We start from the raw sequence: 14,579 nt of genomic DNA, 5'->3' as shown, positions 1-14,579 counted from the left end.
TAGAGGCTACGAGTTAGTAGACTTCATTCCAGTCTATACAGTTTTTTTACTAGATCAAAGGTCCTCATGTTTTACCGTAGCAAAAATGAAGGTTTCGAAACAGGTAAATTTCAAAATATTGAACCTGGAATGCCATGTATAGAATTTCGTTAGCGTGTTAGACTTAATACAAATCTACCGTGTTGTCTGCTCCATTGAATGGCACAGCAACTTGTTCAGTTCATCACGGGTTTGATAACAGAAAACTTTGATATTTTTTTATCAAGTCACCTGATGCTTGTCATGTGTGTCTTTCGTGTCAACACGACTACCCGTCCCGTAAATCAACCTGTCCAGTTCCACAAATATTATTGGACTGTGAGAAGCAAATCCGGAAGTACGCGATGTTGTTATTTGTGGCTGTAGTTTTGTTGGGTACATTGGGCACCGTCGTGTTCGGCCAAAACCCCATACCCCACAGGCCACCTACAGGTTTCGTGTACCCGGCCAGCGATACTTGCAAGGCACTCGTTGAGTTTAAGGCATTCGTGGACCTGGCTTGCCCTCACAGCAAGACAGCATGGCCGACATTTGAACAGGTTAGTTGGTTCTGTATCACTCGGAAAATGACCAGAGTGCGTGTTATGCTGGTTTGTCGGTTTCTGGTTGTATACCCTTTTATCAGTGAGAGTGTTATACAAATCTTGGAAATGACAGATGCGTGACAACATTAAAGGCTATGTTGTGGGGTTGCGAATGATTTCTCAAATGTAAGCAGGTAAATGGCATGGAACCGTGGTTTTAACTTGTTCGAATACTTCTACTTAGCGCCAAAACGTCATGTACGGGGATGTATATCTAACCACGCTATTGGCCCTTGAAAAAAAGTTCCTGAAAAGGTAACCTTTTCATATCAAGAGAAACAGTCACAAGTCTGATTCATTCTATCAGAGAACTAAGTAAATAAGCGCTCATTAATATTGTATAATTTAGTACATTGTCTTTCCTTTCATATTTTGCTACGAAGCGTCAAACTGAAATCGTTTTTCAGAAAAATAAACCCGCATGTCTTGTCTTCCACACCTCAGAGTGAGTTGGAGTTGACATTTATTAGACTCATTTCCCTTCATCTCGTATCATTTGTGAATTGCTTTTAGAAAGCGCTTGTCAAACTTTATTTATTTATTCCATTTCTTTACCCAGGGTATGCCCAAACAGTCTAAAATTGGTTTCCATTGGGGCCCTGCATACAATAAATAATGACTGCAAACATGTATAATTATACAATACATTACAAATACAATAAAATTCAATACAGTGAGATAAAACATTATTTGAATAATGCATAGGTCTTAAGCAAATATTATAAATACAATATATTTTAAAACTATTATAACTACATGTATAGTATGAATGCTTTACTATAAAGTTGATTCAGTGAACACGAAAAAATTTGGATCTGTCTTGTAACATCAAGAAAAGAAAAAAATATTGCTGTAACTATATTCGCTGATTACGGGAGGGGCGAAAACCCCGCGAAAACCCTTTTGGGAGAAAACACGGGGAAATTCCCATCCGGCTCCTTATCTTCTTATTAACTTGACTGATGCGGGAAACAGGCATCCGCATTCGACATTTGACATTTCAATTTGTTGCTCTGTTTGACGGAAAACCACGGGGGGGGGGGGGATCCGAAAAGGTGATGATTTTTGCCCTGTCATGTGTATTTTATGAATAGAAGTTCGCACTCCGTTCTGATGAATGAATACTTGCCGAATTTGGATTCTTGTTGAACAGGTTGCAGCGTATTACAACAATGCGACCGCTGCATTGGTTGCGTTTGAGACGCTCATCTTTCCTCTGCCGTACCACCGTGCGGCCTTCCCTGCGGCTCAGGTAACTTGCTTGAAGTGAGCAGAGTGGTTGATTTGAAGAAAAATTGCATCCTGTGTTGTTGGTCGTTGTGCTTGTTTTGTTGTTGTTGGTTGGTCAGTCAGTTCGATCTAGTTGCTTGCCACTGACTAGTTTGGTTGTGATGGGTGGCTGAGATGGTTGTTCAAATCGAATCCCTCACGCCTGTCAGTCGATTCTTCAATTTTTTGAAGAAAAAACTAAACTTTCACAAATTCAAAGATTTAGAGTTTATCAAAAATTAGAGCCTTATTTCAAAATTACATTGAAAAGTTAGAGGTGATATTCGTCTGGATATCGCTTAAGTTCGTGTTTCGGGCTGCTTACTAACATTTCAACGATTTGAGTTCCAGTATAAATTTTTTTTTTTTCATTTTCAGAAAAATGCTAAAAAAGCCACATTTTTTGTCTTTCCTATTTAAAAACAAGAACTTTTCAAGGTACGTAAACATCTTTTTTTTATCTTGAGGGAAACGGATTTAAGATCCCAAATTGGCGGAATACGGCGCATTCCTGACAAAAGTGCTCCTTTAATATATTGTTCAGCTGACGAAACACCTTTTCGCAGTTTTCACTTTCTGACGCAATTTTATTACTTCTCCAGGCAACGTACATTCTGACGGATATGAAAAGTGGAGTCGCCTATGACTGGTTTCATTACATCTTCAACCATCAGAGCAAATACTACGATGGCGCCATCTTGAACTTCAATCAGTCAGAAGTCCACCAGTAAGTTTTAGTTTTGCTTGAATATTTTCTGGTCCACTTCAAAAATGTGCTGCCCTGTCGGCAAATAAATGCCGCAACAAATAGCGCCGTGCACCTTACGTCCGATACTGCCCAAGATCGTCTGCTTCATACCCCCCCCCCCCCCCCCACCACCACCACCCCGCCAACTCTCTACTTTTGTTATTTGCGCGGCCGGGAGACCGGAAAAAGTCCCATGGCTACCATTCACTGAGTGGTCTGCCGGCGAATTTGTCGTCACGCCCCTCCGTTCAAAATTAGTCTGGCGACGCCAGTGGATTCCCCGTACTAATATACCCTTTGTTGACATGATTTCACACAAACAACGTATTGTGTGCAAATATCCATTCCTTTGTTTGAATTTTTTTGCAAACTAGTAGGAGCTACCCTTTTTTCGGTTACTATGGTCAGTAACGGATGGGGAGGGGGTGGGGGCGGGGGTTGAGGGGGTAGAAAGGAGCGTGTAAGCCCCCACCCAACCCTTCATGTCCCCCGAAACCAGATCAGCCCCTGATGATATAAAGCAATATATATTTTTGCTTAGCATCCCAGAAACGTATAGCCCAGCGATTTCACCTCGTAAATGAGTTTTCCCTCTTCCAAATCTGTGACAACTCAAATTGACTCCATCCGAGTATCAAAACTCTCCGTCTCGTTATCCCGCGGTAAATAAGATCGTGTGTCCTCTCTTAGGATGCTGGCTGAGGATATCTACATGGCCACTGGCGTCTCAAAGAGCGACATCCTTACCCACTTCAAGGACACTGACCCGTCTTGGGAGGAAGAGATTGTCATGTGGAAATACGGATGCACACGTAAGCTCCTTCATTTTATCAAGTAGTCTTGTCTTAAGGTAACATGGTTTAAGGGGAAGGTGCATGTGGGCTGATCTGACTACCTCCTGATAACACGAAGCGGAGGGAGGTAGCAAAAAATCAGCCAACACTGAGGTAGACCGTCACCCTAAAAATATGGCGACCGGTAGCTAACTCCCATTTTAAAGCCATTGATTGAACCACCTCCGCGCGCATCATGAGTGTTTATTTCCGAATCAAGGTGTTTTACAAAGGCCTTTTCCGAGGGTGATTTTTTAAAGAAATCAATGTACCAAATCTTTTTAAAAATAACTCCGACTTTAACACGCTAATATTCCTATTTGAGGGGTCCGGAAGCGCGCCACCAGCGGTCAACTTTCAGGCTCCAACAGTCGATCTTTCGCACTAGTTCCTAATTATTGTGTCAAACGTCGAACTTATGTCTGGTCTTCTAAATAATTTTGATCGACTCGACTCTGGATCGACGTCTAAAACGGGAGTAAGGTTATCATTTGAGGCGGGTTTGAGAGAATAAGGGATGACTCAATTTGTCGGGAACGAACAGTTGATTTTTAATTTGAAAAAAGATTATGAAAGTTTAACAAAGTCAAATGTATTTGAATGTAGCAACATGTAAACCTACGTCACTAAAACCTTGAATTCGCGATTATACCTCTAATGTTATGGCGTCAATAACGGCGTACTCAGTTGGTAAAAAAATATGTCCAATTTATCTTCTCACCCCAAACCTTCAGAGAGGCATTTTTGCCCTTTGGTTCCCGTATACACTGATGTGTATAACCCCTCAATTATTAGACCCTTCGTTGTTTTATCAAAAGGAACGGTAGACGGCACGCCGAGTGCTTTCATCAATGGTGTAAGGGTGGAATTCTCTCCGACTTGGACGCTGGACGATTGGAGGCAGGTCATTGACCCCTTGATTTACAATGAGGTATATGCCTGACCATTTGGGTGCGTTATCCCCATATTGTCGTATAAGTACAAATCTTTGGTCTCGCTATGCTCGCGAAGTAATAGTGTATTAAAATATAGGCCTATAGGAGGTTGAAACACATAGTGTAAGTGCCTGGGGAAAAGTACCGTAAAGACTTTGTGGTGGTTTTTTTTGTGCAATCTATCATGAAAGAGACGGTTTATCTCCTACACAAAATTCGTACGCAAAGCATTGTGGGTAACCTTGCCTGTGTCATTTAAAATTTGGACTCCTATGAAATTTGGTCTCTTTTACCTTATATGGATTCTATCTCACACATGTGACCTGTCTTTTTTGCATTTCTGTCCACTGAGACATGCGCAATACGGATGAGTCAGTATTTTTATGTAGGCCTAGTCCAGGTTTCACAATGCACAGGCCATGATCGGTGCACATACATACATTTTCGTTAAAACTGTAAGGGTAACTTTCGTTAAAACCAATGAAAGCTCAAATATATTAACTGTCACCAGCGCCCTGAGATAGGGCGGTGGATACCAGCGGAACGGTCATCTTTATTTGAACTGATTTAAAATTCTCGTTCAACCAATCACAGGACGCGTTCTACATGCCGAAGACCTGCCCTGCAGGCGAGGCGGAGTGCAAGTATCTGCCAGGGAAGATGGAGTGCTGCTTGAATGGCGAGTTTTGCATTCCCAATGTGGGATGCCGATGCTAGATAACGCAGGACCGGCCACAGATATCGAGCGTCAAACAGTACTTCAATGAGATGATAGAATGATTTGCAGCTGACAAGTAAAGATTTAAAAATGACAACAGGTGTAATACTAAAAAAATGTAATGCACAATCATAATTTGAACGGTGCATGGGGTGGGGGACGGGGGACACCCCCACATTTTTTAAAAGGGGGGGGGGGTATCATATCGTTTGCCCCCCCCCCCCCCACCACCACCACGCGTTGCTCGTCCCCGAATAAAAAGTGTAGCCTAGCCCACATTTGATTCTAAAGCTCAAAATAGCTGATTCAATGACTACAAATTCGAAAATGATGTTTAGGCTAAATTATGATCTTTTGCTCAGAAAAATGTATAAACAAAAGTCAGAAATTGCCTCCGATCGCACCACAGAACGTCTAGAATCCAAATTGTCCGGGCCCTTAAGCGGGCCCCGAACCCCACTCCGTTATGCTTCGCTACAAGGCATGTCCCCCACTTTTGAGAAACGATAAACCTTCTTGGAACGGTGCATGCACACATCGACATTGGACAGCTTTCATTTCGACCCCAAGTCTTCTATAACTTAGATATCATCTTTTCACACCAAAAAAACCCTAACAGATAAATAAAAAAATACACAATATGATACCCAAAGTTTGAGCTGAGATCAGTACTGTTACTGATCTTATTTAATTGCTGCAAGAATTTTCCTTCATTTTAGATCTGAATTTCAAAGCGCATTAATGTTGCGTGTCCAAAGTGACTTCGGCAAGGTGTCCATCCAATCTTTCGGTTTAAAGATTCGTCTGTTTTTAAATAATAGGCCATTGTCATGTTTCCGTTCAAATCAAAGTAATCAAAGCGAGGCTGGAAAGAAAAATAGTCTGGTTCCTTTTTTGCACAAAACATCATTCAGTACTGTTATTGGATACAGGGAACATGACTGAAATGGTTGCAGCATGATAAAGGTCTATTGAGCTGAGATGGCTAATGAGACAGATACCAAGGCAATTAAAATGATTTTAATGAGCTAATTTGTACAGCTAAAAAAAATCATATGAGACATGTAACGCAAGGTCATAAATGATGAAATAACCAACATTGAAGATGTTGGTTTTTATTCTGAAATTTTTTTGAGTTTTTTTTTTCACACAGATAAGCAATAATTCGTTTGGGATCCTGAAGCAGGCAAACGAATAGTTTGTTTTTAACTTAGCCAGTTTCTGAAATGATGCATGTTTGAGTGGAGTAACTATAATGTTGTCTGCAATAAAGAAAATGTTTTCATGTACAAAATGATGAGGAGTGTCTAGAAGGTTATTCACTTCTTTGATCCGACTTCACTTGCAGGATTTATCGGGGGGTGGGGGTGGGGGGGGGGGGTTCGTGAGGGGGTGGGGTTCTCATCTAATTCATGTAACAAGAATTTGCCAAGAGGTGGTCCACAAAAACGGAACACACAGAGGGAAATGTTGTTTAAAACATATTACAATATCCAATATAAAAACTCTGTAACTTTGAAGATAATACTAATTTTGAATAATGACTGAAAAATTCCCCTAATGTTCTCATTTGTTTCCTTTTTTTTCAAAACATTTTAATATGAGAACTTTTCGAGAAGACGATGAGAGTTCCCGTCAGCGATACATTAAATTTTGGAACCCCACGTTCAGTGTACATGTGTAGGCCTATAGAGCGCACTGACATTGCAAACAAGCCAGTCTATTTTTGTCACGGGTCATTGGTCAGTCTGAACACCGTACCGGTGCACAAAACGGTTCTGCTTTCTGTAGACTTAATATCAAGCCATAATACAGAATAATAATCGCTGAAAGAATAGGGCCGCTATGTTTAATTGCATCATGAGGTACAAAAAGTCAACCTGCTAAACATGCATGCATAGAACTTCCATTTCAGATAAAGATCCCCTTCCAACTTCAAAATCCAAAATCCAAGCGTTAATCTACGAAAGCCCATTAGCGCCACTGCAAGTATATATGTTGCGGATTATTTAATTCGTTATTACGGATTATTAATTCGTTATTACGGATTACTAATTCGTTATAACGGATTATTAATTCGTTATTACGGATTATTTAATTCGTTATTACGGATTACTAATTCGTTATAACGGATTATTTAATTCGTTATTACGGATTATTAATTCGTTATTACGGATTATTAATTCGTTATTACGGATTATTAATTCGTTATTACGGATTAGTAATTCGTTATTACGGATTATTTAATTCGTTATTACGGATTACTAATTCGTTATAACGGATTATTTAATTCGTTATTACGGATTATTAATTCGTTATTACGGATTATTAATTCGTTATTACGGATTATTAATTCGTTATTACGGATTATTAATTCGTTATTACGGATTATTAATTCGTTATTACGGATTACTAATTCGTTATAACGGATTATTTAATTCGTTATTACGGATTATTAATTCGTTATTACGGATTATTAATTCGTTATTACGGATTACTAATTCGTTATAACGGATTATTTAATTCGTTATTACGGATTATTAATTCGTTATTACGAATTACTCATACGTTCTGAGTCATTACTCGGCAACTTAGTATAGCACAGAAGTGGTGCTGGTGTAAAGCAAACGTATGCAAAGATAGCGCCGCCTAGCGGCGCTATATACATAGGCCCCTGGTCACGTGCTCTCCACGTGTGAGAACATCAGACTTAATTCGTAATAACGAATTAATAATCCGTAATAACGAATTACATAATCTGCAACATATATACTTGCAGTGGCGCTAATGGGCTTTCGTATTAATCCATTAACGCAGACGGTACACTTGTTACAAGTCCGTAGGATCCAGTGACACAGCAACTTTGGCTATCATGATGTGATTAGACTTGACCTAAGTCGGGATTCTTTATGCCGCGCCGTTGATCATGGTCCGTGTTCCGTGTACATGCACAGTACGCATATACGGATTGAACAAAACAGAGTAAGTCCGACTTGGGTCAAGTCTATGATGCGATAGGTTCAGTGGTCACGGGTTCGAACTTTGGTCCTTTAATTCCCGACTTCACTATTATCAAGTCACCTGATGTTGAATTAAATCATGTGACGGGTGCTTGTCGTATATAAACAAGCGTGCACGCCTCCATGCACAGATAGGATCTCCGTACACACCATTTTCCATCTATAAACTTGTTCAGACAGCTTCTCGCATTATTAATACTGAGCCAAGTGAAGCGAATCATGAAGTACATGTACGTGGTGTTGGTGTTATGTGCGGCTGTTGTGGTGTTCGGCCAAGCCCCCATACCCCACAGGCCACCGAGGGGTTTCGTGTACCCGGCCAGCGATCCGTGCAAGGCACCTGTAGAATTCAAGGCATTCATCGACGTGTCTTGCCCGGACTGCAAAGCGGCCTGGCCTACATTTCAGAAGGTTAGTCTATGATTTTACCATGATTCACAGTTATCATACAGTGTGAGTTGAACTAATTTTGTGATATGGTACAATATACTCTAAAATGAAAAAGAGTGAAAAACCACCCGAAGTTGTCCCCCATGGCTCTTGAAAAAGAGTGGAATTTAATTCACTCTTTTAGAGTGTTTTTTCACTATGGACCATTGTGCAAAGCGCAAAAAAGATGAAAACTTCACTCTAAAAGAGTGAAATCTACTCAAAAAGAATTGTCCGCATATGGCTCTTTGAGTGATTTTACAATCTCGCTGCGGCGACTTACCAATTTAGATTTTTGTTAATTGCTTGTGGCCCTCTTCCGTAGCGAAGCCATCGTTATCAGCGAAAACCAGTACCGGATGACCTCTCGTCCCATAATTATATGTATATCCTCCATTATCCTTTGATCTTTCTATAATGCAAGCTTTGAATTTTTGGAGCAGGTTGCTGAGTATTACAACAATGCTTCCACGTCACTGGTTGCCTTCGAAGCAATCATCTTCCCCTTGCCATTCCACCGGGCAGCATTCCCAGCGGCACAGGTATATTGAACTTCAAATAATTGCTGTATGACTGATGAAAGTAACAAGGGTTTTAGCTTAATTGGCAGGTGTATATACCCGCCCCCCCCCCCCCCCGAGTCACATTTCATCATCCATTTTTTTTTTTTGGGGGGGGGGTTCGGTTTTAATCTTGTGCGCCTTTCAACACAAATTCATGGATCATTATGCACATTTTCGTTCTCGTCTGTTGTTAAAAAACGATAATAATTGGACCTTAATTTACTTTAGGAAGGGTTAGTTGAAGTTGTTTGATAGGCGGAACAACTTTCTAAAATGTCACTCATTGTGGTTATTTTTCCCTTCAGGCAACTTACATTCTCCGGAATTTGAAACCAACTGCTATATACACCTGGTTTAATTACATCTTCAGCCATCAGAGCAAGTACTACAATGACGCCATCTTGAACACCAGTCAGTCAGCAGTCCACATGTTAGTACCTGATGTCTATATGTTAAAACTAAGAACAAGAAGCAGTGGCTTCACTATGGGGGGGGGGGGGGGCATTTGCCCCCAAGTTTCTCCCGCCCCCTCCAATGTGGGACATGTTGCCCCCCCCCCCCCCCAACTCATTAAATTTACACCACTTTGTCTTCGCGCCTCTTTTTTTTTCTTTTTTTTCCTCTTTTTTTCCCTTCTTGCCCCCCTTGCCCCCTCCTCGCTACGCCCATGATGTTCACCCCCGTCCCTAGTTGCCCCCATGCGTTGTCTACATACGCGTAGGCCCTATAGTTTATTTCCTTCGCCGTTCAGAGTCAGAACTAATGTTGGAAGTAGAGAGAGAAGTTTGGCTTAAGTATTGTGGATATTCTAAAAAAAAGTGAAGTAAAGTGTAACTACATAGGCTAATTATAAGCCAGTCCGAAAATTTGTATCAATGACCGCGGCCAAGATTTTCTGCACAGCTTTGTACACCAAAATGAAGAGTTATGACATGAAGGATACCGATTTCGGACCCCATTTTAGGTCCACGAACGAGGGAAAAGTATTTTGTGAGATGCTGCAGTATTTTAGTGACAGAAAATGAGAGAAACTGGTTACTGTGCCCAAATGTCGCTAGCGTTACGGACCATTAATGTGCGAGCTGACTGATATTTGGACCTGTGATTGCCTCCAAATTGTTGTCGCAACTCTTTCTAAATTCCAGTTCTGAAACCGAGCCACCAAAACTCCCATCTCGATACCCTGAAGATAATTTTACTCTTGTATTATCTCTTTAGGTTGTTGGCTGAGGACATCTACGCAGCCACTAGTATCTCAAAGAGCGAAATCCTTACCCACTTCAAGGACACTGATCCATCCAGGGAAGAAGAAATAGTCATGTGGAAATATGGATGCACGCGTAAGTTTATTCATTCAATGAACAGATGCATAATGGGCACAAAGACTCCGGTGACCTTCATGGTTGAGTAAACATTAATTAAAGAAACAAAGCTCCTGTACAATTTTTTTCTCCAGAGTTCTTGGCTTTGGAATGCAATATAGTCACCGCACGCGATAGATGAGTATGGAGACTGATAGAGAACAGCTGTATAATGCCCCCTCCTCGAAAAAAGGGGGAAAACACATCTTATCTATCAGTTTGAATCCCCATCCCCCCTGTTTGTAAAATAAGTAAACTGATGCAGGTATACGGTTCTGAGCGGATATTATATGCAGCGCCACCAAGCGTTGTTAGGGGGTCTTTCATCTACTTTGCTCTCTTATCTCATTAACCGGAGATTCCTGATTTATTTTCGCCTGAATTAATAAACTGTCCTAAACTCTAAAACTGCTTGCACAGTGACAAAATATATGGCTATAAGGTGGAAGGGAACACATTTTCTTTAGCTAGCCTGGTCTGAAAAGGGAGTTAGCTAGGAACAGGTACCGAAGGCAGTAGCGCGTACAAAAGGCACTGCTGCTGAGGGGAGGGGGGGGGGGGGGGTAAATTCGCCCGGAAAATGTTGAGATCTGCATGGATGCTTTGTCTTACATTCAGGAGCATAATTATTTAGAAAATGTATTGGATTCAACCCCCCCCCCTACACTCCACCGTACGCGCTTCCATCGGATCGACACGTTCATTGTAAGTGGATGTTTTTTTTAATGGTGAGTGGTACATTTCCTCTGTTCTGCTACCTTGTACCTTGCCACCTGTAGTCAGCATCCCCCTTTTTAACTGATGATACTTTTGCTGTATATTTTGAAGGAACGGTGTCTGGCACGCCCACTGTTTTCATCAATGGCATCAGTGTGGACTTTTCCCTCACGTGGACTCTGGACGATTGGAGGAAGGTCATTGACCCTTTGATTTACAGCGCCGAGGTAGGCGTCTTTATACTTTATAAACTCAGTGGTCATTGGCCACTGTAACTGCACTTGGAGATGGGCGATTCATTCAGAAACTTATGACACTCGATGTGTCGATAGTTATAAAAGAGAACTTGCACATACTTAGTTGTAAATTTTGCAAGGAATTTAAGAAATTCGAAAAAGCGCCCACTCGACTGCAGCTTATCATGAGTACTAGTACAGAAACAGGGGGAGAAAAGTTCAGTGTAAACAGTATAAAAGAACCCACGACCTTTAAAAAAAACTCTGTGGAATCGGGTTATCAAGTTATAAAAGAAAGATAATTAAAAAAGTTGGCCTACGTAAAGGCCGACTTGATAGACGAGATCCGAATTCGATCACTGTACACGAGAGACTTATTAGAAACACATCTAGTTTCCATATAAGTTCATCTATTACCGGGAAAAACACTTCCAGCTGCATTAATTTTTCGAAGATTTTAAAAGCTGCTACCTTAACAGTGACACGTGTAGGATCGGCGTACAAGGCGCCGCCATTTTGACATTTGTTTTCAATGACAACAATAACGGGGTAGGTTCATTTCATGTTTGTACGTTCGGCCTAGCTACAACGACACAAACATATTTGAGTGACTGGAATATTAACGCATCACAATAACGTGTCACCCGGCCCTTGAGTAATCGGTGAGTACGAGAAAATATTACACTTCTCATTCCGCTTATCCAATCACAGGACACGTACTACATGCCGAAGACCTGCCCCGCAGGAGAGGCGGAGTGCAAGTATCTGCCAGGGAAGATGGAGTGCTGCTTGAACGGCGAGTTTTGCATTCCCAACGTGGGCTGCCGATGCTAGTTAAGTCGGGACCGGTCAACGACACAGCATGAACCGACAAAAAAGATATGATAAAAATTAGATGCAGCTCAGGGACATTATTATCATTATGCTGTTAAATACATCATCCGTATGAGTCTGAAATTCAACTGCACATGCGTGCATCGAGACTTTGCCATTTAGGCAAAGCACTGCGTAAAAAATCTATGGAGAACCTATCAATTAAAATAATTGAATAGAATTTTTAGAATTGGTAAGAATTCTTCAGATTCTTTTTGCACACGCTTATCTTAGTTTGTTACTTTGTCCAGTGACATCGACAAAAAGAGTGATGTGCGCATGTGTAGTTGCATACAACTGCAGCTTGTTACCCAATGAACTTGTGTATTTAATCAAGTTATTGACATGGAGCCATATTATTGGTACAAAGGCGATTGTTTCTTTTTTTATTTAGACAGTAAATTTTAGCTCTGGAGTTATACATTAAATCTAAGGCAATTACGGTCGCCAGTGGGTATTAAACGAATAATCTCGACCGGGTGTTTAAGAGGGTGACCAAACTTTAAAATTAAATGGTAAATGACGAAATCTGTTGCGTACACTGAAGATATATACTTTCAGAGGCTGATTTAATAGTGAGTTCCTAATGCAATAATTATAAGTATTAATAGAGAATAAACTTTCTCAATATTATTATTATTATTATATTAAACGGTTTATTTGTTTTTATAAACTTTTTTATATTTGTTTTTTTTTTATAAATTTTTCTTTTTTTTCTTTTAAGCACAAACGAGTTTATGCTACAATTTACATTAAAAAATGCTTGATGGCGAAGTTTTGTCATCATAGTCTCTAATCAACTTGCAAGTGTAATTGTCCCAGTCAGAGTGTAATTTTTGTATGACATCTTGCAGCAAAATAAATGGTTCTTTCAGTTTGCCATTATCATCTTTCAGTTTGCAGTGGTATAATCAATACAGACCTTCTAATTCCATCATCAATGGTGATCATTAATTATACGTGTTTACATTTAAATTTATTTCGTTGAGATTCTCATTGCAATTTTTAATGAAATTAATTGTACGTTAAGCTACAAGTCGGCCGTGACTGTGACTTAGTGGTACCGATACCCAAAGAAATCAAAAATAAACATGCTCACTGATGTATTACTAGGCGTGGTCTTCGTCGTGTACTCGGCTTTAACACCGCCCTCTTTCGTTTATTCATCTGGATATATTTCATTGCCTCACGTTTTTTTTAGTCTGGTTAGGCCAAAAAAAGTCTCCGGTTTCTGGTATGCACGCGCGTCGCCGTAGCCATGCGCGTCGGCAAAATGAAAAAGTTTTTTTTTCAATGAAAGATGATGTCTCAAAACCGCCAAACTCACTGGTTTGACTGGAATCCTGCTGCTGCACAATTTTAACGTGTTTTTAGATTGGGTTATTGTCGAGAATAAGCTTTAGGTGGCCTCTCTGGACTCCCATATATTTGCACTAAGTTTAGTCGGGCACCATTTGCAGTCATCAGCCGACATTTGAAGCAAAAAAATCAGGTAAAAAAAAAAAGCCGCGTCGCCGCACCACTTTTTGGGCAAGCTCCATACCAGAAACCGGAGACTTTTTTTGGCCTTAGGGCAGGCCTCATGCATGCTTCTGATGAGTGGGCGCACACACGCCAAAGATCACAATGACAATGCTCCAAAACCTCCAAGCATGCCAAGACTGCCAATTTTCAAAGTTGTCAGTGTCGCCATTTTGGGTCCAGGAACTGTTCTTCTGTTGGTGCTGACTTGTTGAGTTGGATTGTTGGGTATTTTAAATTTTAAACCCGGTGGTTCGCTGCGTCTTCGAACCTGTAGATTCGTGAGTATTTCAGCATATAACGTTAGACCTATAACTGTGGTTCTGCTTCAATATAAACCGCGGAAAGAATGTTGCATCCTGACGCCACATTTTTCATCATATATTTTATCAGTGAAGGTCAGTCATTGCAAACGTGTTGAAAAGACGTGAATTTGGGACTGAGAAACATTTCCATTTTTTTTCTCCATTTTGGACAAATTTTGTTAGCTGCATTATCGAGAAATTAAGTTCAGTGTGGAAAGTTCAACGTCGTGAGTATCTACCAGGTGAAGCATCACTATACTGTTTCATGTATTGTCTCGACGGCTGTTTTATGTACTGTTTCGACGGTCTTGTGTAGGCCTATTTCTTACACAGGTTAACTCATACGGGGAGAGAGCAGGTGTACACAGTGCCAATTAGCCTATTACTAATAGCCCATTGTTTGTACTAATCCATTATAAGTAGCTCAT

General features: G+C 40.6%; 2 protein-coding genes across 2 annotated transcripts; both read left to right on the top strand.

Moving 5' to 3' along the window:
* The first annotated feature begins 379 nt into the window (after positions 1 to 379).
* LOC119741761 lies at positions 380 to 5,297 on the top strand. Its single transcript, XM_038217646.1, has 6 exons — positions 380 to 578; positions 1,777 to 1,875; positions 2,495 to 2,619; positions 3,331 to 3,452; positions 4,292 to 4,404; positions 5,003 to 5,297. The coding sequence occupies exons 1-6, from the start codon at positions 384 to 386 to the stop codon at positions 5,123 to 5,125; spliced, it is 777 nt and encodes a 258-aa protein (XP_038073574.1). The 5' UTR covers positions 380 to 383; the 3' UTR covers positions 5,126 to 5,297.
* Positions 5,298 to 8,141: 2,844 nt separating this feature from the next.
* On the top strand, positions 8,142 to 13,215 carry LOC119742039. The gene is made up of 6 exons (XM_038218055.1): positions 8,142 to 8,557; positions 9,019 to 9,117; positions 9,444 to 9,568; positions 10,357 to 10,478; positions 11,328 to 11,443; positions 12,164 to 13,215. Exons 1-6 carry the CDS (start codon positions 8,366 to 8,368, stop codon positions 12,284 to 12,286), a joined length of 777 nt encoding a protein of 258 aa, XP_038073983.1. The 5' UTR covers positions 8,142 to 8,365; the 3' UTR covers positions 12,287 to 13,215.
* Positions 13,216 to 14,579: the final 1,364 nt, after the last annotated feature.

This window comes from Patiria miniata, unplaced genomic scaffold (assembly GCF_015706575.1).
Source record: "Patiria miniata isolate m_02_andy unplaced genomic scaffold, ASM1570657v1 HiC_scaffold_5, whole genome shotgun sequence".
In the NCBI taxonomy this organism is placed as follows: domain Eukaryota; kingdom Metazoa; phylum Echinodermata; class Asteroidea; order Valvatida; family Asterinidae; genus Patiria; species Patiria miniata.
This window is presented reverse-complemented; position numbering and strand designations above follow the sequence as displayed.

What these genes read in the sequence shown, in the direction of transcription:
- LOC119741761 (XM_038217646.1), top strand. Translation starts at nt 384, where the DNA reads ATGTTGTTATTTGTGGCTGTAGTTTTGTTGGGTACATTGGGCACCGTC. An exon ending in CGGCCTTCCCTGCGGCTCAG is followed by an intron (nt 1,876 to 2,494) that starts GTAACTTGCTTG and finishes TTACTTCTCCAG; the next exon opens with GCAACGTACATTCTGACGGA. An exon ending in GTGGAAATACGGATGCACAC is followed by an intron (nt 3,453 to 4,291) that starts GTAAGCTCCTTC and finishes TTTTATCAAAAG; the next exon opens with GAACGGTAGACGGCACGCCG.
- LOC119742039 (XM_038218055.1), top strand. Translation starts at nt 8,366, where the DNA reads ATGAAGTACATGTACGTGGTGTTGGTGTTATGTGCGGCTGTTGTGGTG. An exon ending in CCTGGCCTACATTTCAGAAG is followed by an intron (nt 8,558 to 9,018) that starts GTTAGTCTATGA and finishes TTTTTGGAGCAG; the next exon opens with GTTGCTGAGTATTACAACAA. An exon ending in CTTTGATTTACAGCGCCGAG is followed by an intron (nt 11,444 to 12,163) that starts GTAGGCGTCTTT and finishes ATCCAATCACAG; the next exon opens with GACACGTACTACATGCCGAA.